Source organism: Syngnathus scovelli, chromosome 1, assembly GCF_024217435.2.
Source record: "Syngnathus scovelli strain Florida chromosome 1, RoL_Ssco_1.2, whole genome shotgun sequence".
In the NCBI taxonomy this organism is placed as follows: Eukaryota; Metazoa; Chordata; class Actinopteri; order Syngnathiformes; family Syngnathidae; genus Syngnathus; species Syngnathus scovelli.
The window spans coordinates 7,844,722-7,867,800 of NC_090847.1; the positions used below are offsets into that span (position 1 = coordinate 7,844,722).

Sequence of the window (23,079 nt, forward strand, 5' to 3'; positions counted from 1 at the left end):
GTCGTTTTCGGTTTCTTGGGAGTGTGTGACAAGCGGCAATGTTTCCTTTCTGGAGTTCCATATGCTTACTCTCGAAAAACTGTACTACCTGATTTTCAAGCGTTGACAGTTCGTCCGATGGAGAGTCATCTGTCGAGGGATCAGGAGGACCCGCCGCCCTGGCATAGGAGCGGTGTGTTATTTTAAGACCAGTGATTATGAGTTCACCTTGTCGTGAGTACTGCTCCAGTGCATCTACTCTCCGTACAAGCGACAGGACTTTCTCAGTATACGGTTACTAGGCAACAAAATGAAGGCCGGATGGCGCGGTTTCAGGTGTTCACAAGGCACCACCCCTTTGTCTTATCTCTCTTTTTGCCTTACTCACTCAGCGCCTGTCACAATGTTACACGCTGGCACATGCGTGTTCGTTGACATGGAAGTCAATGCCTTTTATGGACATGCAGGTAACATAAGCCTTCCGGTGGACCGTCTTCACTCTGGCTCACTTTGCCACCTTTTTGTTGTGAAAGTGTTGTCTCTTGTCTGATTTAGTGAGTCATGCAAGCAGCAAACATGACTCTTACTTTTTTATGACCTTTGGTAATAGGTGATTTACCCTTGATGTGTGGCAAAGCAGATACCGGGTCACATGTAGACACTACTTCATTCGCAGGTCCTGTGCACACAAGTCTGGGTCGAATACAACTCTATTTTTTTTTTTTAATCTTTAAGTTGTAAAAGTCGTGGGTCTGTTGGGGATAATTTGATTAAAAAAATAATGGGACTCAATAGAGCTCAGACCTCAATCACTGTTCGACTGTTAAATAAAGCAGAGGTCAGAGAACCCTGGAGGTTAGTGGGATTAAACAACAATATCTATACTTAACCTTTCCATTTTTTTTTTCATTTTGTGTCCATGCTGCGCTAAAGAAAACTGGGATTTTCTTCAAGACGCCAAAATAACCAAATATTCATAACTGGTGTCTTCATTTTGGTCATTTTAAATTTAACCTTTTATCATTTCATCCATTTTCTGAAACATTTGTCCTTTTGAGGGTTGAGGGGAGCGAGAGCCTATAGCAGCAGACTTTGGGGTGAAAGGCAATCTATGCCCTAGACCAGGGATGTCAAACTAATTTTTGTTGCGGGCCGCGTCGTCGTCATAGTTCCCTTCGGAGGGCCATTATGTTGACCCAAATAAATGTATGAATGCCTCATATTATATCAGTGACGTGGGGTGAGGGTTGGGGTTGGTGAGGCACAAACGTACTGTATGACGCTAAGGCACTGACTCACAAGTCAGATTTACAAGCATACATGGTTGTTATCCCATTCTTGATTAAATTTAATAACATTTTAAACACACCACTGTACATTTAAACACACCACTGCAGTATTCTTACCTTTACTTGTAAATGAGTACCTCTCCTTTTGAAACGAATGTGTTGTAGTTCGTCCCGGGAGGAACGTAGTTTGAATTAATCCTCGCAAATCTGGCGTTGGTCTTCCCTTACTTATGATTTTTTGCTTTGACTGACAGTCAAGTTTTGAAAAATGTCTTATCTTCGAGATTACATCCTCCATTTTCAGGGAAAATAAAGACAAATAGCAACGCGTTAGCACCGTATGTTGTTGGTTGTTTTTCTTTTCTTTTTTTTTCTTCTTAATTTACTCTCGCATTTACTCGTGTCGTGGCTCACTATCGCCCCATTTTTGAGGCAAAAGTATTGGCTGCCTCAAGGCACGCGCCTTTTCCCGCTGACTGCAAGCACGCGCCGTTTGCATGCGCTCACTACAGTGCGTGTGTGAGGGGTGCACACGCTCACACGCACGCCCTGAGAGGCACTACCTGTCACTGCCTCAGCTTCCATGATTCTCGTCTCCCGTTGTTATTTGAACAAGAAATACAGCTATTTTGACTATGAAAATGATCCAAATGTATAGGAAACACACCAAAATTGCATTAAAAGCATAGACCACAGGACAGCTATTATATTATGTTTTATTATATTATTCATTTTTGAACAACTTATGGTGACAGCTGAGGAAACCATGTTGAGCCCTTTACCGCCCCTGGTGGCAAGGTGAGGCACTGCCTCACCTGCCTCATGAGTGCACGTGCCTGTATTATATACAGTATAGACTACGCAGCAAATTGACGAATAACTAGTTTTCTGAAACAAGTAGAAAATATTCAAATATTTTTAAAAGACTAATGGTTAAAAAATTGCTAGCAATATCTCTATTTTTTAAAAGTGAAGACAATTTGCAATTTTAGCACTGACATGAATTTGAGTTGTTTACGCGAGCCACATAAAAGGATGTGGCGGGCCGTATCTGGCCCCCGGGCCTTGAGTTTGACACACATGCCCTAGACTGTTTGCTTGTCAATTAAAAGGGACAGATAGAGCAACAGACAACAATTAAAACTTAAATTTAGGGCGTAAATCCACTGTTGGCCACCAGATAAGAGACACACAGTTTTATAATACATATGAAAGAAGGCTGAATGCAAACAGACGGTTAGCATTATTTCCAAATTTAGTTTGTGCAGAAAAAGAATAAACATAAAATCTTCTGCAATCCTGCTTTTTATGTCTAGATAAAGCAACTGCTGATGATTAATTTTATACTGTACATCTTTGGGCATGCTTGTGTGAAGACAGGTTTGTTAGCTCGGGAATTTTTTTCTTATTTTTACTATTAATACATCTGATGGGAGATGATTGACCTGGGAAACTGCACAAATAATATAGACTTTTTAATAAAAATGAAGTGTAGATAATGTTGCGTAATCCTGTTAACTAACAAAAAAAGTAGTTGTCAAAATAGTACCCTTGTGTTTAAATGCGGGGGTGGGGTAATGCTATGGTTGATACATCACACAACATATCACACAGAGACAAAATGACAAGAACCTGTTCAACTTCACTCTGAGTCAACAATACAGTAATCGGCAGATGGGGGGTGGTTACAAAGTTGCGAACTCCTCCACAAAAGGATGTTTAAAAACACGATGAAACATCTTACAAACCAAATATTGTCCTATTACCCCTTTAAACTGGCTTCTTATCATACGGCATTGCCCATGCCACCTACACGTTTTTACCTTCCTGATAGCAACAAGACACGTTTTCTCCTTTCTGATAGCAGCAAGACACCGAAGACAGGCAACTTTTCCATTTGTTCTGTTGACCAAATTTTCAGCTGTGCTATATAGAACACTAGACTTTTCTGGTCTTTATTTCAAATCACGAATCAACTCATGACACATGTGTACCGTAAATGTGTGTGTCTAGAAGTGATTGTGCACTAAGGCGTGTCAGACGTAGATTACAGTCTGTGTTCCTAAGGTGTGGCTACCGTGATCAAAATGATGACCGCACAAGATCAAGGCTCTGCACTTCCACTGAACCTTAGTGTCTCACAGTGTGACAGGTTGGATCAAAGTTTATTTCTTATGTAATAATATCATCATTGAAGGCAACAGTTCATCATTTGATTTCTATTACATTGAGCAGATGGGTTTTCCTTGCATCATGTTGCAGGAGACAGACGCAGAAGTGAAAACAATGAGCCGTTGTTCAAATTTCACCCTTACAAAGCTAATGATCACTTTTGCTTGACACTGTCAGAGAGGTATTAATTTAACATTGTTCAATATGTTGACAGTGGTTTCCATGCTGTTGACATTTCTTTCAGTAAAATTTGAATATACTATTACATCTTACATTTATATAATGATGTTAATATTACTACTACTATTACCCACTACTACAAATAGAAAATATTTTCATAATTATTTGATCTAAAGGAACAAAATATTGGAAGTCATGGCATAATGCATTGCAGTTTTACATACTGGTGTACAGCATAACCAAGGCCATAGTGCTGTTTTTGTTTATTCAGCTTGTTGAGTTTATCTTTTATTTGACCTCTGTTACAATATTTTAATGATACCCTGACATATTTATTTGTACTTAAGGGAAAGAAACAAAACTCATAGTATGATTCGTCTCGATCATTTTCCTTCCACTCACATCAAAGGCAAGACACGAGTTAATAAATTAATCTGCTTTCAATTGCCACTGTCACGTTTCAAGCAGGGAGATGTAGTAAAAGGGTGCGCAATAATGACAGAGTTCCTGCTTTGAACAGGATTAAACAGGATGGGCCGCCACAGGAAGTTTTGTTGTGTTGTGGCACTCTCTAGCGGTCGCTTACGTACATTGACGGTTTTGTAAATCCACTGCTGACGTTTAAACGCCTTTTCGTCGACACCGAGGACTAAACACAAACGTCACAAGTTCACCAGTTTACGTTAAATATTGAATTTTTCATTTTCAAGTAATATACTAAAATGTAGTAAATTGTTTAATTCAAAAAGTGAAACATTATTACTATTACGTATTTTTCGGACTAAAAGTCGCTCCGGAGTAAAAGTCGCATCAGCCATAAAATGCACACTAAAGAGGAAAAAAACATATATAAGTCGCACCGGAGTTTAAGTCGCATTTTGGGGGAAATTTATTTGCCAAAATCCAACACCAAGAACAGACATGAACCAGCAACAACAGGCTTAAGCGATATGGTATGCTAACGTGACAAACACAAACGAGGAGCTGAGAATGGGCCTGACGTAACATTAACAGTTATCCAAATAACTATAACATAAATAAAACCTTTATCAAACCATCTGTGTCACTCCAAATCATTAAATCCTATCGAATTCTTCATCCTTTATGGACGTCGGACTCGTTGTCAGTTGCACTTCAAATTATTCCACAGGCCCATATAACGATATATAAACTATATATCAAATAACTATTACATAAACAACAATATTATCAAACCATCTGTGTCACTCCAAATCATTAAATCCATCGATCGAATTCTTCGTCCTTTATGTAAACAACGCCACGTGTGTGCCGAGCCGCTGATGTCGTCAGTTGCCGTTCAAATTAGCGAGTAATCCCTTGCTACATCGCGGTTCATTTATCGCGGTTTCACTACATCGCGGATTTTTGAATTTTGAAAATTTGTGAATAATTTCACATAAATTGCTCCTGAGTATAAGTCGCCCCCCCCCACCCAAACTATGGAAAAAAAACGTGACTTATACGCCGAAAAATACGGTAAATGTATGACTATTTAAAAAATATTTTTACATTTTCAGCTAATTTGCTCAAGAAACTGGAACATGTCATGATAAACAATAAACATGATTGTTAATACAGGAATTATATAGGAATTGGCCTTTGTGTGGCGAGTTGGTTCCCGTGTTCAACAGATGTGTTTTATGGTTTTAATTTTCAGAACTAATCTGTCTGTCTGGATGTGTTTTCTCCAAATACTCTGGTTTCCTGCTACATTCTAAAGCATGCAATACTTTATATTATACATATGGATAAATGTCAATGTTTTTTTTCTCTTTATGCCCCTGAAATAGTCTGCCAACCAGTCCAAGGTCTTGCCCACCCCTCGCCACGCCAGCTGAGAGAGGCCTCGGCACACCCACAAACCTGTTCAGGAAAAGTACAATAGTGCTCGGGTGCAATACTAACTTACCCCTGAAGTGTGAGAAAGAACGAGTTAAAATAAAATGCATATATGTGACATGGTTTATTGAGATTGTTGTCATAATAGATGTCATGGACACAACTCAGTTTTCCGTTTGACAAAGTGACTAAGTATCTTTTACAACAGCATTTACAAGTTTCTTGGGAGACATTTCTTTGGCAAAGTACAGAAAACGCTTGCCTGTTTTGTTGCAGAACTTCAGCAAGTAAGTTAAAATTGTCTTGTATCAAAAATGACAAAGTATTTGTGTATCTGTTCTGGTGTTTATAACCTCACCTTTCTCACCCGCATTCATGTTTAAGAAGCATTATCTCAAAAGCAGTTTCTTATTTTGATATAGCAGCTTGACAGACAAGAGGGCAGCGGAGAAACAACACACCGAAGTGCTGTCTTCAATTGCAACATGAAAACTCAAATAACATTACAAGCTAACATTAGGCACCTACTTTATACAGTGTGTATTTAAAACTTCACAGGCTCCAGCAAGACGGCTGGTGTCTGCTATTTCAGGACCTTTTGCCCCCTGACGGGGGAAGGCTGGCTGGATGTTTATGGTAGTAGACTGGTGTGGTGGGGTTGGAGCCTGCATTCATCCCTGTGGGAACATAGTACATTCCCTCCAGGTAGCTCTGGTCCAGTGGTGGATGGTGTGAGGCCTCTGGTTTGGATCCCTGCCCAGAACAATTCCTGTAGCTGCCACCGGCCCCGTTTGGGTGTATTGTCGCTGCAGATAAGACTTCGGGATATCTAGGCGGCTGGTGTTGAGGCGGGGGATGAGCCGTGGGAGGATGAGCGGCATAGGGCATGTACTGTGGAGCTGGGCCGTACATGTTGGGGTTGTGAAGAGATGTGTATGGAGCAGGTGATGGGGGATATAGGCTTGAGTGTGACATGCCTTGCTGGGGGATGAGAACTTCCACATACTGGCCAGTTTCTGGGTCAAATAGCATCTTCCTTAAGGGCTGCATTGGCACCTCAATATAAAAATACTTCCCCGTCTCAGGATCCAAGAGGACTCTTCGAGGTGCCTGTCCATAACTGCTCTCTGAGTACAAACTGGAGGTGTCACCCCCATACTCTGAGCCATACTGCCCACATATGTATTGGGGATCCATGGGCACGAGGCCAGGGGAGTGGCTGTGCCCGGGGTCGCTGTAAGGAGCACCAGGCATGCTTGCCTGCTGCTGCTGCTGCTGCTGTTGCTGCTGCTGCTGCTGCTGCTGCTGCTGCTGCTGCTGCTGATGATGATGATGCTGCTGCGGGGATCGATGGAGAGGGAGTCGCCGGGGGTCACTGGGCATGAGCGAGGGGTGGGGAGGACATGGGGGAGGCTGGTACATGGCAGGCAGCTGGCTTGGACCAAGAGGATTTGACTTTGGCGATGAGCTGGGCTGGAAGTTCAAGGGCTGAGGATCAGCTCTGAAATGGTGGGGACGGACGACAGGCGGGGGGGCTTGGTATGGTATCCCGGTACCAGGGGAGTGTGGAGGCGCTGGTGGGGTGAGGTTGTGTGGGCTGTGGTGATGATGAGGTGCATGCGGGGGTAAAGGTGGCTGAGGAGGACAGCCAGCTGTAAAGGAACAGGGAGGAGGGTAGGAAGAGTTGTGATACCGATTTAAACGCCGGTGGGTCAAATCTGGCATGAGTGGACTAAAGCTCTCTCTTTCGTCATAGCTTGGAGGATCATCGGAGCCATAAAAATGTGGGTCAGTAGCCCTTTGGGTGTGTTCCTTGGACAATGACCCGAGATATTGCTGCTGATTGTATCCTGGGGCTTGTGTTGTGGAGACAGCAGCAGGTGGTTTGGTATTGCTTGAAGATGTCACAGCTGCTTCATCCGTGTTCGGCTCCACAACAGCAGAATGTGTATGTCTGGCTCCTGTTAAAGATGGTTCGGGCACCTGCTTTGCGACGTGATCAGAATTTGAACCTTGACTTGAGGTAATACTAGGGAGAAGCGCTGATATTGCAGCTGTAGTATGTGCGGATCTCACAGGCTCTGTCCATTGCTGCTGCTGCCACTGACCTTTTGAAGCATCTTTGCTTGATGAAGATGACAGGGTTGTAGTCATTTTGCTTGGTGGCGGTTTAAGGCTGGATACAGCAGACACAGCTAGTTTTCTCGTTTGGGAGGACACTGAGGAGGACTCACTGGGGATCTTTCTGTAGATTGTGGGCGATGACACTACTATTGTTTGAGGCCGTTCCTCACGTTGAGGTTTTATGTTCTGAATAGCTGATTCGGGCACTTCATTAGTCTTTGCTCCTAAATCCGCAGGTTTAAATTTGCAAGTTGGTTTTGGAGGTACGACTGGCTTTTCTGAATTTTTAGCAATGGATTTAACTTGGATGGTTTGCGGTCTACTTGGAGGGTTACTTGCAGTCATCTCTGGCTTTGTTATCTCTTTAGAAAGTGACTTTACCTCAATGGGCTGAGGTCTGAAACGTCGTACCCCAGGTGACCTTGGGGGGAAAGTCAAGTCTTGTCTTTTCACCGCTTCAAAATCTTTGTGTTCCTTGTGTTTGCTGAGAATTGAAAGGTGGTCTGGCTGATTTCCTGATGAGATGGTTGTCATTTGCGCGATGCAGGCCCCCTCGTCCTCTCTGGTCTTTGGGGGTTTATTTTCATGGTCAAACAGCAACAAAGGGCTCGGCACAGTGGACGAAGCACAAATAGTCTTGTCTTGAGGTGCCTCAGATCCACCATCCGAGGGTGTCTGTAGTGGGATCTCCAAGCAGTTGACATGTTTACGCGGGACCCCTTTTCCTTCAGTCGTCTTCTGGCTATCACCCACCACTGCTCCAATATCAGCTTGGTAGCCTTTCTCCTTTAATAACATGGAAACTGAGTGACTACTACTGCTTGGGGTGCTGCCAGTAGTTGTGATCTCAGGTGACGATGAGGCCTGGGGAAGAGTCGGGACCTCTTCCTGAGTAAGTGCTACACATGGCTTTGCCTGGCTGGATCCATCTCTTATCAAAACGACAGCAGTGGACACTTCTCTTTCCTTACTGGGAAGTTTGGGGAGACTTCCTAGCAAGGGAGGTTTTCCGTCTGTTCTCTCAACAACAGGCTTGTCCTCACTGTCTGCCTTCAGCGATTGTGCATCTGTACTACAGTCGCATTGCCACGATTTGCTAGTTGCTCCGCAAGCTGCTGAATCCTGCATACCCCACTGCGTGTCGTTTTTGGAGGAGGTCTTATCCTGCTCTCTTATTGCAGAGCCCAGTGTATGGTTCTTTGAGTCTTTAGAGATTTTAGTTTTGTCATCTTTCCAGCAAACTGCCTTGCATTGTATTTGCATTGGGTGTAGTTGAGATGGAGGCTTCCCTTCGCTTTGCAAAAACGTAGACAGCTTCTCATCTCTCCGCTCCACCATACACTTGTTGGTCCTTTCCTTGCATAACTCTGCTGTACGTTCTTTGTCTGTTTCTTCCGCATCCTCTTTAATTCTATCCTTGTTTCCCCCGTTCAAATGTTCATTCCTTTCTTCAGCGAGATCCGAGGGTGATGTGCGGCTGGTTGCTTTGAAAGAGAGATTATATGTGTTCTTTACAAGTCTCCTAACATCTCGAACTTTGTGGATAGGGCCCTTAACGTTTTTATCTTCATCCCCATCATCTTCATCCGTTTTGAGATCCGCATTGGTTTCTTGGACCTTTTCCCACTGCTGTCCGAAACATATATCTGGTGAAGATCTGTCTCGATTATTGTCTGCCTCAGGTGTAAGGCACACATTGAGAGATGCTTTCTTTTTCTTGTTGCCTTGAAATGGAATCTCTTCTGTTTTCTGTGTCACGTGGCAGTTCTTGTCACTCAGTTGCAGTTGTTTATGGACCTCTGTGTTTTCACACTCCCGATGTTGACTTGTCATCCTGACCTGTGCGCTGAAGGCTCCGGCAGCAGAAGGAGCGCCTGTATTCCCTGTAATGACATTAGCTGAGTCGGCTCCCTCTCTTCCCTGCAATGTTTTACTATCATCTATGTGTTGTATTCCACCTTTTGACTGTGAGGTATCCAAACGCACGCTAAGTTTGGATCTAATTTCAGATGCTGGTGCAGTTGTATTGCCCTCTTGAGAAGCCCACTGTTGGTCATCAGTGTGCAAATGGTTAGAAAGTCTGTCGCTGTCGTCTGTGCTCGGCCAGTTGTTGGATTTCTTGACAAAGTTCTTTGCTGATCTGATGTCATCTCTTTGTTCTTCTTTCAAAGCAAAAACTTCACAGGGACGATCGTAGTTAGATGATAGAGTAGGATTTGAGTTGTCACATTCCTGGGGCTCCTCAGTCGTGTTACTTTCCCTCAAACTTGGATTCATTTCATATCCATTTGGCTCATCAGATGGTTTATCAGCACTTTGCATCTTTTTCGACAGAACACTCTTGATAAGGCAAGTGGCCATCTTTGTCTTAGAGCATGTTTCATCCAGAGAAACAGGTCTTGGAAGTTGCGATTTTCTTTCATTGTGCACAGGATCAGGACTGTGCTCTGGAGCGTAGCCGTCTTGCTCTGCTGCTGGTGAACTGTACTGTTCCAACAATGCCTCTCGGCAATGCCTTTGAAGCGAGGGGGTGTTCACCATTGCAGGAAGTCCAGGACTGTTATTTTCACTACTGTCATCCACGCTCTCCTTCCTCTTCAACTGAATCTGTCTTTTTGGTACTCCTCTTGTGTCCTTCCTAGTGTCTTCTCTTTCCACAGCCACATCAATGCACTCATAGCTTCCCCTCTCATAGCAGCGGTCTGGATCGATTCCGTCAGTACGGTACAGAGATTGCTGCTGTAGTGAGAGTTCGTCACTGTCCAGCCTTGAAGCGGAACCCCTGAAATCAGCATAGGTAGGCCAGGCCCCACTGATCCCCGCCGGGCTCTCCTGAGTAGAGGGCTGCGAGATGTTGGTAGATGATCGATGACTGGAGTTGTACATGTCAAGGTAATCCACCTCGGGGCTGGACAGGCTACGAAAAGCCACGTCTGTAAGCCACTTCACCTCATTGTCTGTCTCATCCAACTCACTTCCCATGCTTGAACTTGAACTTCGGCCAGGCCTGTTTGTGACCGATCGAGGACTGAACTTGTTTGGTGGCGCAGGATTCTGAAGTCGCTTGGTCAGACCAGCACTTTTGTCTCGCTGAGGAGCAAGTTTAAGTCGACTTGTCTGGTCCTGTGGCCGTCTGGTGGCAAGCAAACCCTCTGAATAGGAATGCGGTGTTGGCAGCCCCTGACAGATCTCCGTACTTGTGGGGGCTGTACTGCGACTAACAGGCCCTTTTCTATTCTTGGCATTGAATGACAGCTCAGTCTGTTCCTCTCTGTAACCGGCATCCCTTTGCCACTCTTCCCCCTTTTCAATTTCTCGCCCCTCCCTGTGTGTTTCTTTCTTCATCCCCCTTTCCCTCGGCCTTTCTCTCTTCTCCTCCAGTTCAATTTTCCTCTCCAGTTCTAATTGGTTCCCAAGTTGGACACGGTGGGGCCGACTATTACTATCGTCAAGAGGGACAATATCGGGGCTTTCCCTATTTGATACAGTCTTCTTCAAATAACCACTATGTGAGGATGCTACAAAGTCAGAGGGGGCTCTGTTCTGCCACTGTCGGCGTGGTTTCTCAGGTTCTATAATGTGCACAGGGGTAAATCGGGTTAATGGGGGAGAGGGAGTTTTCCTCCTGTTTATATGGTGGGCCATATTCGGTGCAAACCTCATTCTGTCTCCACGTTTTTGTCTCGAATGTTCAGATGTGGAATTTGACTTAAATGAATGATGTGTGTGTTGGTGCAGTCTTCTTTCTTCTCTCTGCAGAGATTTGGCTTTGTTAGAAATATGGTGAACCCTTCCCATATTAGTGAATACAATATTATGAGGAAATGACTTATTTTCAATTGTGGGGCTAGTAAAATGATTTATAATCCCGGTGTTTTGATTTTCCCGAGACAAGGACGTCAAACCAGCGACAGGTATTTCCTTTGGCGTAAGTCTGTCCCTCGGTTGCCTCTGAATCAGTGCCTGGTCAAACTTTTCCCCGGTTAAAAAAGGTGAATTAGATACCAGCGACTGAATTGGCATGATTGGGGAACTATTTGTGGTTCCAGACGTGTCACCTTCTTTTTCCAATTCAAATTCAGGTGGAATGCTCTGTGTTTCCAACCCTATGTGATGGTGGGGAAGGGAGAAGGTAACCCCCCCAGATGTATCCAAAGGAGGAGTAGGCGGTAAATAGTGGGTGTTGTACTCAGGGCAAAGGATTAATGGCGAACGTTGATTAGATCTGTTTAATGGAGATGCTGTAGCAAGTGATGGATCTCTACTTTTGAGCTCAGGTGAAGAATTTAAGCTCTGGTATCTCAGCTCAGGTGAGGGAGTGCAACACATTGACTGGGGTGAAGATGTGTGCGACCTGGACTGAGATATTTCAGCCTGTAGCTCAGAGCCTGAAAAGCCTGATGTGGGAGACGAGTCTTGTAGAGAACTCGCTCTACTAGGGGAAGGGCTTATTATTGCAGGTGATACACGTGCGGCATCAGTCTCAGCAGTCGGGAGATGACAGAGCTCAGGAAAAGGGGAAGTGTCCCTCTCCTTAGGTAGAACTACAGAATAAGGTATCCCAGTGATGTCAGGGGAGGTGGTGAGACTCCTTGTTGGGGCCCACTCTAAAAGAGGGGACTCTGATGCTGTTTGCTCTTCAGAAATATTTTCTTTCCTTTTGGCCTCAGAGGATGATGGTGTGATCCGGATTTCAGGTGAATGAGCTGTGTGTGTGCTCTCGATGGAAGAACAGGTGCTCCTGACACCGGGTGATGGAGAAAAATTATAACTGATGACAGGGGAACAGACCTTGGTGATTATTTCAGATGCTGAATTTGGTCTTGAGTGTCCAGGTGAGGAGGTTCTTGACCCATTTTTGGGTAGTGCTAACGGTGCACTAAGCAGGTCAGGTGCTAAAGAGGTACTATGCTTTAGTTCAGGCACACCACCACCATCCACAGGATATGGGTTGAATGATATAATAGGGGGGGAGGGAGTGTATCTTGTGGAAGCTGTTGAGATGGTGGTGCCAAACTCAGTGTTTTTAAAGTCAATTTCTGTTGAGCTGAGATCTGTGAACTCAGAGCAAAGGGGAGAGCTTTTTATTTCTGGACTTGGCGTTAAGCCTCTGCTCATAAGATTGGGCAGGGAAAGCCTTCTGCTCAGCTCTTTTAAAGGTTCAAAATTCAGTTCAGAAGAGAGCAGTCTTTCTTCCAGCTGGGATTTTGCATATCCTGACAAAGGCAAGTGAGACGAAACGTCAGCTCTGGATTCTACATTTGAAGATTGATAAGAAAAATCAACGGGACTGCGGCCAGGTGAAAGACTGGTGTTTTTATTAAGGTGTGTGCTCCTTGGCTCAGGTTTTGTATCTCTAATCTGAGTCTTTGCGTTGACTGATTCTGAGGAGGATGAGATAGCGCAGTTCATTGGCTCACAGGGAGGACTTGGAGTTTGAGATTGATTTGACAAGCTGAGTTCGCTGTTATTCCTTGCGCTTTTTAACACAGGAGTGAGTCCCACTTGCTCACTCTCTAGACAAAGCAACGAGGGTGAATAACTCGTCTCAGCAGAGGAATAACATGAAACTGAGGCTATTTCCTGTGAGCAGAGGCTAGAGGAGCTTTGGTGTCCAGGAGAAGGGGTCTTCTCCCTGAAGCTATTAGTTTTAGAAAGTTCCGAGCTCACTAGGATTTCAGGCTGCTCTGACTCAGTGGACTCACCCCCCAGTGCGGGACTGTAAATTCTCGTCGTTAGATCAGACTCCTCTTCTCCTTCAATGGAGTCCGGTGCCGTGTGGTACGAGCCTGAGGAGTCATTCAAATCATCCGCCAGGGGTGATTGGACAGATGTCCTCTCCACCTTGGTCACGGAGGAGGTACGAACAGATGATCCTACGACCGGACTGTTGGAGGCCGAGGGTGACTCACATTCATCCCCAAATATGTCACACAGGCAAGTGGTCTCAGAGATGGTACCGCATTGACTTGGAGAACTTATGATGTCAAATATTTCAATGTGGTTAGGGGTGCCATCCCGATGGTACAAGGTAAATGGTGTGCGGGGTGCACTGCGCAGCAATGAGTAGCTGTCCTCTTGAAGAGTCCAGCTGTCCATCACTAGTCCATAGCACCAAAGTCTCAACGTGGCCGTCCGGTCTGTCTTCTAGCTTGCTTTTGCTTTTTTCCCTGAAGTGGAATTGAGATGGGATGTGTAAATTCACTTGATTTTTTATTAGCATTGACATACTGCTTGAAGAGAAAGAAACTTGATAATAATAGATAATATTGTTCTGATAGGTGGTCTTTAGTGATCAGCAATGATATTGTAACAACAATAATGTAATAATAGTGCACTAACAACCAAACACCATTTAATCAAATCTTCTTAAAATAGCATTGCTGTAAATTGAAATATTGGATTACGCGGAAACAGTAACAATAAGACAAACTAACCCAATTAGACACACAAGCCCAGAATACATATTAAAACTCATTTACTGCCAATGACGTATATTCATGTATTTTAGGAATCAAGATATTCAATCCCAAATACATATATTTTCTTTTCTTTTTTTCTATGGTAGGATTACGGAAGGTCTAAAAGGGGCTGGTGGTGAATGAGTTCTAATTTTGTTGGGGTAAGAAAAGATTGTACAAAAAACAAGTGTTATTTTTTTTCTCACAAGAATCAAAGTTCAAATGTTACATCAATGAAACCACAGAATATCTGGTGCTGTACCTTTGGAAAGAAAGATAGGTCTCTTCTAGGCTGTCTGCCAGTGATCCAGGGAAGTGTCTCCTAAAATCCAAGCACTCTTAACTCGTAGCTTTGGAAAACCCAAATGTGACTGAGCCTCACTGCTTCAGGTCAGTGCGGTGGCATGGATCAGGCTTCAATATAAAAAAGCAATGGGGGCATCTCTCGCCTGCACGTTGCATCCTCTAGTGCTCCCGTCTTCATTTCTGCCCCTCCCCTTTGAGTTGGCCTTGGTCAAAGTGCCTTCTGAGGCTACCCTAGCTCTTGACTTTTCTTCTCTGAGCTGAGCTGTGCGGGTGGGCATTGGCTTTCATGTGAACGCTGGGCCGGGTGGGTTTATAGTTAGCAGCAGGTGCTGATCAAGTCATGACGGATGAGTGCGACTGGAATCTGACACTTAGGGCCAGCTCAGTCACAGGGCCCGTCTATATATAGAACCGTACTATCGGAGACCGATAGCCATTGCTTTAGCTGTTTGCTCGGGCAAAGCAAATACAAAGTGCACTGTATGGACTACATACTTCACTAAAGTGTTTTTCAGCTTTCCCTAATCCTTGTAAGTTAAATGTGAATATGTGTGTTCATTCATTCAAGATTTAGGTGTGGGGAGGACAGGTCAAAGGTGCCTGCAACCCATCCAGCTTTGACAAGTCACACACAGGCTGCTTGTGCACACTACCTTCACGCATCATGAGGAAGGTATGCACAAGTTTGTCTCTTATTGCCTGGATCTTTGACTACAGCCAGTGGTTTGTATATCACAAAGCAATGCTACAAATGGTGGTCATAGCATTTACAGTATTTATGTTGGCAGAAGACATACGATGAGCCACGCGAGGTTGAATGGATATGTTTACTGTCAGTTTGACTAAACCTGTCTGTCCTAATACCTCAAGAGATCAGCTGTAAATCTCAGTCATTCGTCACATGCTAATGGAAAGTATTTCACTGCAGCCAAAGCCAAAGTTGCTAACTCATTTGCCCAATGATTTCACTCAACGTGGGAGGTGTCATGGTAAGATATTTTGTCCACTCTGCCCCTGTCCAATTTCCAGAGCTTTCAATAAATGCACACATTTATAGCATTGTGTGATGATGGACACTGTTACGACAATAGCTTAGATCAGTTTCGAGCATCATATGAACTAGAGTTGAAAGGCATCTGACAAACTCAAAGAAATCTCAGGAGGGAATTCATATTACACAGGACGAGTGTCGTACAACAAAACTCAAGCACTAAAGCGAAACGGTTGGAATTAAGTTAGTATGTAAATGGAAATATGTTATGTAAATTGCTCACATTTGAACATTAACAGTTGCTAAGTGTCATAAGAAAAGGTCTCAGACATGATTTGGTAAAAATATCTAATTACTATTCATTTAAAAAAAAGTAAATAAAAACCACAGCACAAAGCTGTGGGGAACAATTGGGAACCTGGATGATAGCAGAAGATTGTGTCATATTATTACCCAATTTGAGGTGTTCACGTTGCAATGCACTTCACTGTTTCAGAAAAAGAAATCACCATCTGTAAGGAACATTTTCCGCAAAACACACGCATATATATATATATATATATATATATATATATATATATATATATATATATATATATATATATATATATATATATATATATATATATATATATATATAAGTGACTATATGTATGTTAGTATATATATATGTATATATATATATATATATATATATATATATATATATATATATATATATATATATACATATACATATATACATATATATATATATATATATATATATATCTCGCCCATCTCGGTGTAGATTGTGCAAAGAAGGTCCTGAGACAATCCAGCACATAACTGCAGGGTGTAAGATGCTGGCAGGTAAAGCATACATGGAGCGCCATAACCAAGTAGCTGGAATAGTGTACAGGAACATCTGTGCAGAGTATGGACTGGAAGTCCCAAGATCCAAGTGGGAAACACCTCCAAAGGTGGTAGAGAATGACCAAGCCAAGATCCTCTGGGACTTCCAGATCCAGACAGACAGAATGGTAATGGCGAACCAACCGGACATTGTGGTGGTGGACAAAGAGCAGAGGAAAGCCGTTGTGGTTGACATAGCCATCCCAAATGATGGTAACATTAGGAAAAAGGAACATGAGAAACTTGAGAAATATCAAGGGCTCAGAGAAGAGCTGGAGAAGACCTGGAGAGTTAAGACTTCAGTGGTACCTGTGGTCATTGGAGCACTAGGGGCAGTAACCCCCAAACTGGAGGAGTGGCTGAAACAGATCCCAGGAAAAACATCTGACATCTCAGTCCAGAAAAGTGCAGTACTAGGAACAGCAAAGATACTGCGTAGAACCCTCAAGCTCCCAGGCCTCTGGTAGAGGACCCGAGCTTGAAGGGAAAAAGAGACCACCCACGGGGGGTGAGGAAAAGTTTTATATATATATATATATATATTTTTTTTTTTAATTACAAATGTATGCAGTTTAGGGCGGCTCGGTGGGGGACTGGTTAGCACGTTCGCCTCGCAGTTAGGAGGGTGCCGGTTCGATTTCACCTATGACCCTCCCTGTGTGGAGTTTGCATGTTCTCTCCGTGCCCGCGTGGGTTTTCTCCGGGCACTCCGGTTTCCTCCCACATCCCAAAAACACGCTTGGAAGGTCAATTGAGCACTCCAAATTGCCCCGAGGTGTGAGTTCGAGTGCGGATGGTTGTTCCTCTCTGTGTGCCCTGCGATCGTCTGGCAACCGGTTCAGGATGTCTCCCGCCTACCAAGCATGTTTTGGGGTTGTGGGAGGGAACCGGAGTACCCGGAGAAAACCCTCGCGGGTTTGAGGAGAACATGCAAACATGCAGGGGGAGAAATCGAACCTACACGCTCCTAACTGTGAAGCTGACGTGCACACGAACCAGTGCCCCACCGAGCCGCCCTCCTTCATAAACACAAAATAATGCTTTTAGATTTTTCTTCTTTTTTATCCCCGGTAGTAATTACTTTATGTTTTGTTTTGTTTATGTTTTGCCTTAGTTATTTGATGAAGGCAGTTTTGTGAACGCAGCAAAAGTTGTTGGACTTGCAAAGTGGCTGCAAAACTTTTACTGTGAAGTTATCACGTAAAGTCATGATGCGACACAGGAACATCCGCATTCGGACTGCTAACAACTGCAGACAAGTGGCTAACGCTAATGTTTGCTAACTAATCCAGATCGGTAAGTGGGTTTTGTTTAAACCGTATCTTCATAACTATTCATAGTTCTGTAGTCGTTATGTGCCGAGGAAATTATTAACAAACATTAGTGGCTATGTCGCCATTCCTTGCCGAGTTAATTTAGGCCTTGACAAGTCACTTTGCCGCTGGCTAACAAATTAGCTGCTAGCAGTGACGAGCTTTGATACGGTTTGTTGACGGTCTGCACTGTTATACGACGTTCCGACATGCCCATTTTAATAATAACAGATGTCATTTTTTTGGACTAAGTGTCCCAGTTGGTGTGTAAAAATCACCCAATGGGAATAGCATACATTAACTGTTGTTCCTTTAGCATAAATGAGCCTCGGCTAGCATTGTGTAAAAGGCGGTGTTCAACCTACACGCATACAAACAATAAATCACATCGTGATCTAGTCCTTGCAACAAAAGGGTAATACAATTTAAGACTCACCAATCTCCAGGTGTTATTTCATATTGTCCAATGATCAAATGAGGTTTCGCCGTTAGTAAACACAAGGCCTCAAGACTTGACACAGACCAGGCCTGATTGTAGACTAGTAGTATTAACACCAGCAGTTTAAATACTTCCCTGCCGTGTTCAAAACTCAAATTTTTGCTAGTAATAAAATATACACGTATCTGTTCATGCGTAACCTGAACTAACCAATGCACAAACCAATTGTTTATGATTCAGTTACTGGATGGTCCGTAACGTGTGAGAAAATTGGCAAACATTTTCACCGGGTACTTCGGTTTACTCCCACATTCCAAAAACGTGCATGGCAAGTTGATTGGGCATTGTGAATTGTTCTCAGGTGAGATTGTTAGTGTGAATGTTTGCTTGTCTATGTGTGCATTCACGTGTTAAGTCTCACACATCCAAATTGCTTAATACTATTGAATATTTAGACTGTTTAGATTGTGGTTGTGAACACAGTAGTTCCTGTTCGATTAAATCAGAGGATGATTAAATCAGACAACACAATTTTCCTGTGGCAAGAGCAAGCAACGGTAGTCAGCGAGAGCACAGTTCATTCTTAGTAATTTTCACTAAGCATTTTTTTATAGCCCAGTTCATCCAAGTTGTTATTTGCATTTAGAGCCACCTGAAGAAACAACACTTACCCATGTACTGTTATATGGCCATAATTTGATTTTCACGTATTTTCTTCCTTTCTAGGTGCTGTTTTGGAACTGTGGGTGAGTGTGCGTGTATGTGTGTGTGTCTCGTGTGAAGCATGGAACAGTGTGCGTGTGTGGAGCGGGAGCTGGAGAAAGTGCTTCACCGCTTCGTCATGTACGGCCACCAGTCGGAGGAGAGGCTGGACGAACTCCTGCGCAGCGTCTGTGAGATACGAGGACAGCTGGTTGCATTTGGTAAGGAAAACACAGTTTTCTTTGAAAAGATAGTCAGTCTTTTCCTGTCTGATAAATGTTGATTTCATTTGTTTTAATTTAATTAAAACAAATGTTTTTAATTTTGCAGGAGTCCAAGACGGAGATCTCTCAGTCCTGTCTCAGACCATGGCTCAGTGCTGTAAGAATATCAAAGAAACAGTCCAGATGCTAGCCTCTCGACATAAGGACATTCACGGCAGCGTATCTAAAGTGGGCAAAGCCATCGACAGGGTAAAGAAGAGCGATCAGTTTTGCTTAAAAAAAAAAACCCAACAACATTGATACCTGACACGTTATGTGTCTTTACAGAATTTTGACGCCGAGATTAGTGCTGTGGTCGCAGAGACTGTGTGGGACACTCCAGAGAGGCAAAAACACCTGAGTGAAACCATTGTGGAGCATCTGTACAGACAAGGCATGCTCAGTGTAGCAGAAGATCTTTGTCAGGTAAAGAATCTACCCTCTATCATCATCGTTATTGTTGTGTAGGGCTTTTTGTTTTTCACGCGCTACCATGTCATACGTGCGTTGTTTTCCAGGAGTCGGGTGTAGTTATAGATATGAGCATGAAGCAGCCTTTCCTCGAGCTCAACAGGATCCTGGAAGCGCTAAGAATGCAGAACCTGAGGCCGGCACTCGAGTATGTTAACTTGAATTTGACTGTACATTGATCATCTGCTTCCATTTTAGAACTGCCTGATCTTGACACAATCTATCAATTAAGCTACAAAAGATTGAATTGTTTTTATGACTGCACCACAGAAGGATACCTTGCATTGGCAAAAGAAAAAGCTTGTTGACGTCCATAGTTGATATTATTTCGATGATGCTGAAGCAAAGTGATCAAATCGATGCGCGTCTCTTTCCCAGCCCCTCAATGCAGTATTGAAATGAAGCGCAAGACGCCCGCCATGAGCGTTATTGACCTTTGTAACTTTGATTCTGCTCGACTTTAGGTGGGCAGTGACCAATCGCCAACGTCTTCTGGACCTCAACAGCAGTTTAGAGTTTAAATTGCACCGCTTGTACTTTATCAGTCTGCTCAGTGGGGGGATTAGCAATCAGATGGAAGCACTACAGTACGCTCGGCATTTTCAGCCCTTTGCTTCGCAGCACCAGAGAGGTAAGGGAAGATTTTCGATACATCTCTTCTCGTTTAATGTGAATTCTTACTTTTCTGTAAGCGGTCATATTACATTTTGACACAGTGATGCATAATCATATCCAATCAATATAAATGATATATTTGAGCTCTCGCCTATGTGTTGCACGTGCAGATATTCAGATCCTGATGGGTAGCCTTGTGTACCTGCGTCATGGCATTGAGAACTCTCCATACCGGAGTTTGCTGGAAACCAATCAGTGGGCGGAGATCTGCAATATCTTCACAAGGGACGCATGCGCTTTACTGGGCCTCTCTGTAGAGTCTCCTCTTAGTGTTAGGTGAGTCCCCTGCCGCATTTGATGGGAACCACGTAAAACGTTACATGTTTTCATGTCGTGATTTACTTGCTGGGGTTGCGACATGACTAAGTGCTTTACTCCCCCAGCTTTGCCTCAGGCTGCATGGCTTTGCCTGTGCTGATGAACATAAAGCAGGTGATCGAGCAGCGGCAATGCAGCGGTGTCTGGACGCACAAAGACGAGCTGCCCGTGAGTTTTGCTCTCTTTCCCCCAGTGTGTTGCTTCCCTATTATTTACAGTCTTCTACCAATCGGCCTTGCTTGTCCAGATTGAAATTGACCTTGGCAAGAAATGCTGGTACCACTCGGTGTTTGCCTGCCCCATCCTCAGACAACAAACCTCGGAGAGCAACCCGCCCATGAAGCTCATCTGCGGTCACGTCATCTCCAGAGATGCTCTCAACAAACTGACCAATGCTGGGAAGTAAGTCAACATTCATTTGATGTGTTGATTTTATCTATTGTGTCCTTCTCACATACTTAATGTTTTGTGTATTGTCAGGTTGAAATGCCCATACTGCCCCATGGAGCAGAATCCTTCACACGCCAAGCAGATTTACTTTTGATAGCTTGCACTCCTGCGTGGGAATGAGGGTGATGAAGTTCTCTGGAGTGCCTTGCATTTCTCCAGGACCATTAGCCGCGACCTGCCTCCTCTGTCCCTGCCCATGACCCATTCTTGCAAGCAGTAAGCTTTGATCCCGGTGCTCATGGGAGACCTTTGGCCACCCTGCAGAACTCAGGGTCCCTTTGCAACCTGCCGTGGGATGAGGAGTCATTAAGAATGTCCTCACAACCAAACATTGCTTGACTGAGAATCACTCATTCAAACTTGTTTGCAGCAGAAATATGATGGTGACGGTGATTATTTATAGTGTTTGCCCTTTGGGCTTTTTTTTTTTTTCTTTGCATTGTCTTCTAAAGAAAAAAAAAAAAACCTGCTTGTTTTTCTTAAGGCAACGAGAACACCTTTTAGTGCAGATGTGCAGTAGCACTCGAGTAAGACTGTTGCCTCAAGCACCTCTTTGATCCAGAGCCACTGATCGGTGTGGAAACAGCCCACGTGTGACTAACTCCACCAGCAAGATTCTCCCCAAGTAGAAGCCGTTTGTTTTGTTCCATGTATGTATTTAACAAACTCAACATCAAGGAAATATATGCTACTGTGAAATGTGCTTTCCTTACGTTGTCCATCGAAACAGCCTGATGTAAAATAGCTGAGCAAACATGCTTAATCGACACAGCACTGCTTGCCAACGCGCCGCATATCCTGATACTGGCATGCCATGTGAGTTGGAGCTGCGACCATTGCTGTGCAGTCTGCCCGGAGGCTGGTGATTCCGTTTTACTCACCGCGGGTAGAGACGTCGTCCGCTGGATTGTCTGTTGCATAGGTTTGGTTTTCTTTTAAGACAGTCGCAATAGAAGCATCTTTTTTCTTTTTCTCAAAAATCCTCAGGGCTCATGCTCACAGCACAGGGAGTGTCAAGAAAATTAATTAAAGGACACCTTACAGATTTCTGGCGCAGTCCCGCAGTGCTCCATGGTATCCAAATGCATGTTCCCAGTATCCTCCTGGAAATTGTGATGTCACCTGACATCAGTGAGCCTCATTCGCTCTGCAAGCACTGCACCAGCATAGCTGTCACACATGAAACCTATAGAACTATATTCAGTGTTAAACACACAATGCTTATCTGGATTTTATTTATAATGGAGATTTTAATTTTCTTTGTGTGTGTGTTTTTGAGGTTCAGATGACTTCTTTTGGTTGAGAATAGTTCCTCGCTTCCAGAGTCCAGGCACTCATGTCTGTTTGCATTTTCTGCTCTCCTGTACGTGATGCGAGTTAATTGTAAATATGTAACCAGACATGTTTCATTTCCAGGTATCAGAAATAAAAGTTTATATTCCAGGCCACTTGACAAGGCTTATAATTTCCGTAACAACGCAGAAGTCTTTGGAGGCCTCCTTTTTTTCTTAGAACATTCGGTTTTCGTGATAGTATGGAAGAGTAATGTATTTAGTTAATTTAATGAATTAAATATTAGACTTAACAGGTGGAACATAGATTTCAACGCATCATAAACTGAATTACTCACGCTTTTAAGAGTCTGACAATAAGAACAAATGGAACAGACAGACGGAGTAATCAAGTATTGGACACATGCTGCTGTTTGTGTCCCAATCGTTGCGAAAAACCATGAACACGTATCCATCATTCATCGCAAAAATGATCAAAAGTCATTTCAATGAGATTCATCATGAATGCCTTCGTAATTATAACAATTCTTTTGCCTGAACAAAAGAATGTGTTTATATAATCAAAAGTCACTTGTGCAACTTGGCGTCAAACCCGTTGCCCTTTGCACTATAACCAGTTGCCAAAAAGGAGCCAGGAGGCATCGCATCGTGGCACCCTGAGAAACCTTGTTGTTGCCTTGCATTTGAGTTGAAAACAATTGCATTGACTTCCAAAATGGTCTTGCCTACGATTCGTCACCTATACGTGCTTGTTGTCAGTGACGTGTGGTGAGGGTTGGGGTTGGTGAGGCACTAACTCATGGTGAGGCAGTAACTCAAGAGTCAGATTTACAAACGTACTGTATGACGCTAAGGCACTGACTCACAAGTCAGATTTTCAAGCATACATGGTAGTTATCC

The 23,079-nt window shown here is 43.6% G+C and overlaps 2 protein-coding genes and 1 long non-coding RNA gene across 5 annotated transcripts; 2 read left to right on the plus strand and 1 right to left on the minus strand.

Annotated features, from left to right (window-relative positions):
• Positions 1 to 3,101: 3,101 nt before the first annotated feature.
• LOC125977297 (uncharacterized) lies at positions 3,102 to 5,872 on the plus strand. Its single transcript, XR_007484587.2, has 2 exons — positions 3,102 to 3,420; positions 5,432 to 5,872. It is a non-coding gene; the product is annotated as an uncharacterized lncRNA (long non-coding RNA).
• Positions 5,586 to 18,306, minus strand: si:ch73-43g23.1 (uncharacterized). Of its 3 annotated transcripts, XM_068652313.1 has the most exons (3): positions 18,006 to 18,306; positions 16,566 to 16,733; positions 5,586 to 13,774 (listed from the first exon to the last, which is right to left on the minus strand). In XM_068652313.1, exon 3 carries the CDS (start codon positions 13,701 to 13,703, stop codon positions 6,069 to 6,071), a length of 7,635 nt encoding a protein of 2,544 aa, XP_068508414.1. In that variant the 5' UTR covers positions 13,704 to 13,774; positions 16,566 to 16,733; positions 18,006 to 18,306; the 3' UTR covers positions 5,586 to 6,068. The 3 variants fall into 3 exon arrangements, with proteins under 3 accessions (XP_068508414.1, XP_049588879.1, XP_049588861.1); XM_049732922.2 differs by lacking the exon at positions 16,566 to 16,733; XM_049732904.2 differs by lacking the exons at positions 16,566 to 16,733; positions 18,006 to 18,306 and adding an exon at positions 14,328 to 15,879.
• Positions 17,389 to 22,335, plus strand: rmnd5b (required for meiotic nuclear division 5 homolog B). Its single transcript, XM_049733280.2, has 10 exons — positions 17,389 to 17,552; positions 18,735 to 18,931; positions 19,041 to 19,183; positions 19,262 to 19,399; positions 19,492 to 19,592; positions 19,909 to 20,075; positions 20,230 to 20,395; positions 20,503 to 20,605; positions 20,685 to 20,839; positions 20,918 to 22,335. The coding sequence occupies exons 2-10, from the start codon at positions 18,793 to 18,795 to the stop codon at positions 20,979 to 20,981; spliced, it is 1,176 nt and encodes a 391-aa protein (XP_049589237.1). The 5' UTR covers positions 17,389 to 17,552; positions 18,735 to 18,792; the 3' UTR covers positions 20,982 to 22,335.
• Positions 22,336 to 23,079: the final 744 nt, after the last annotated feature.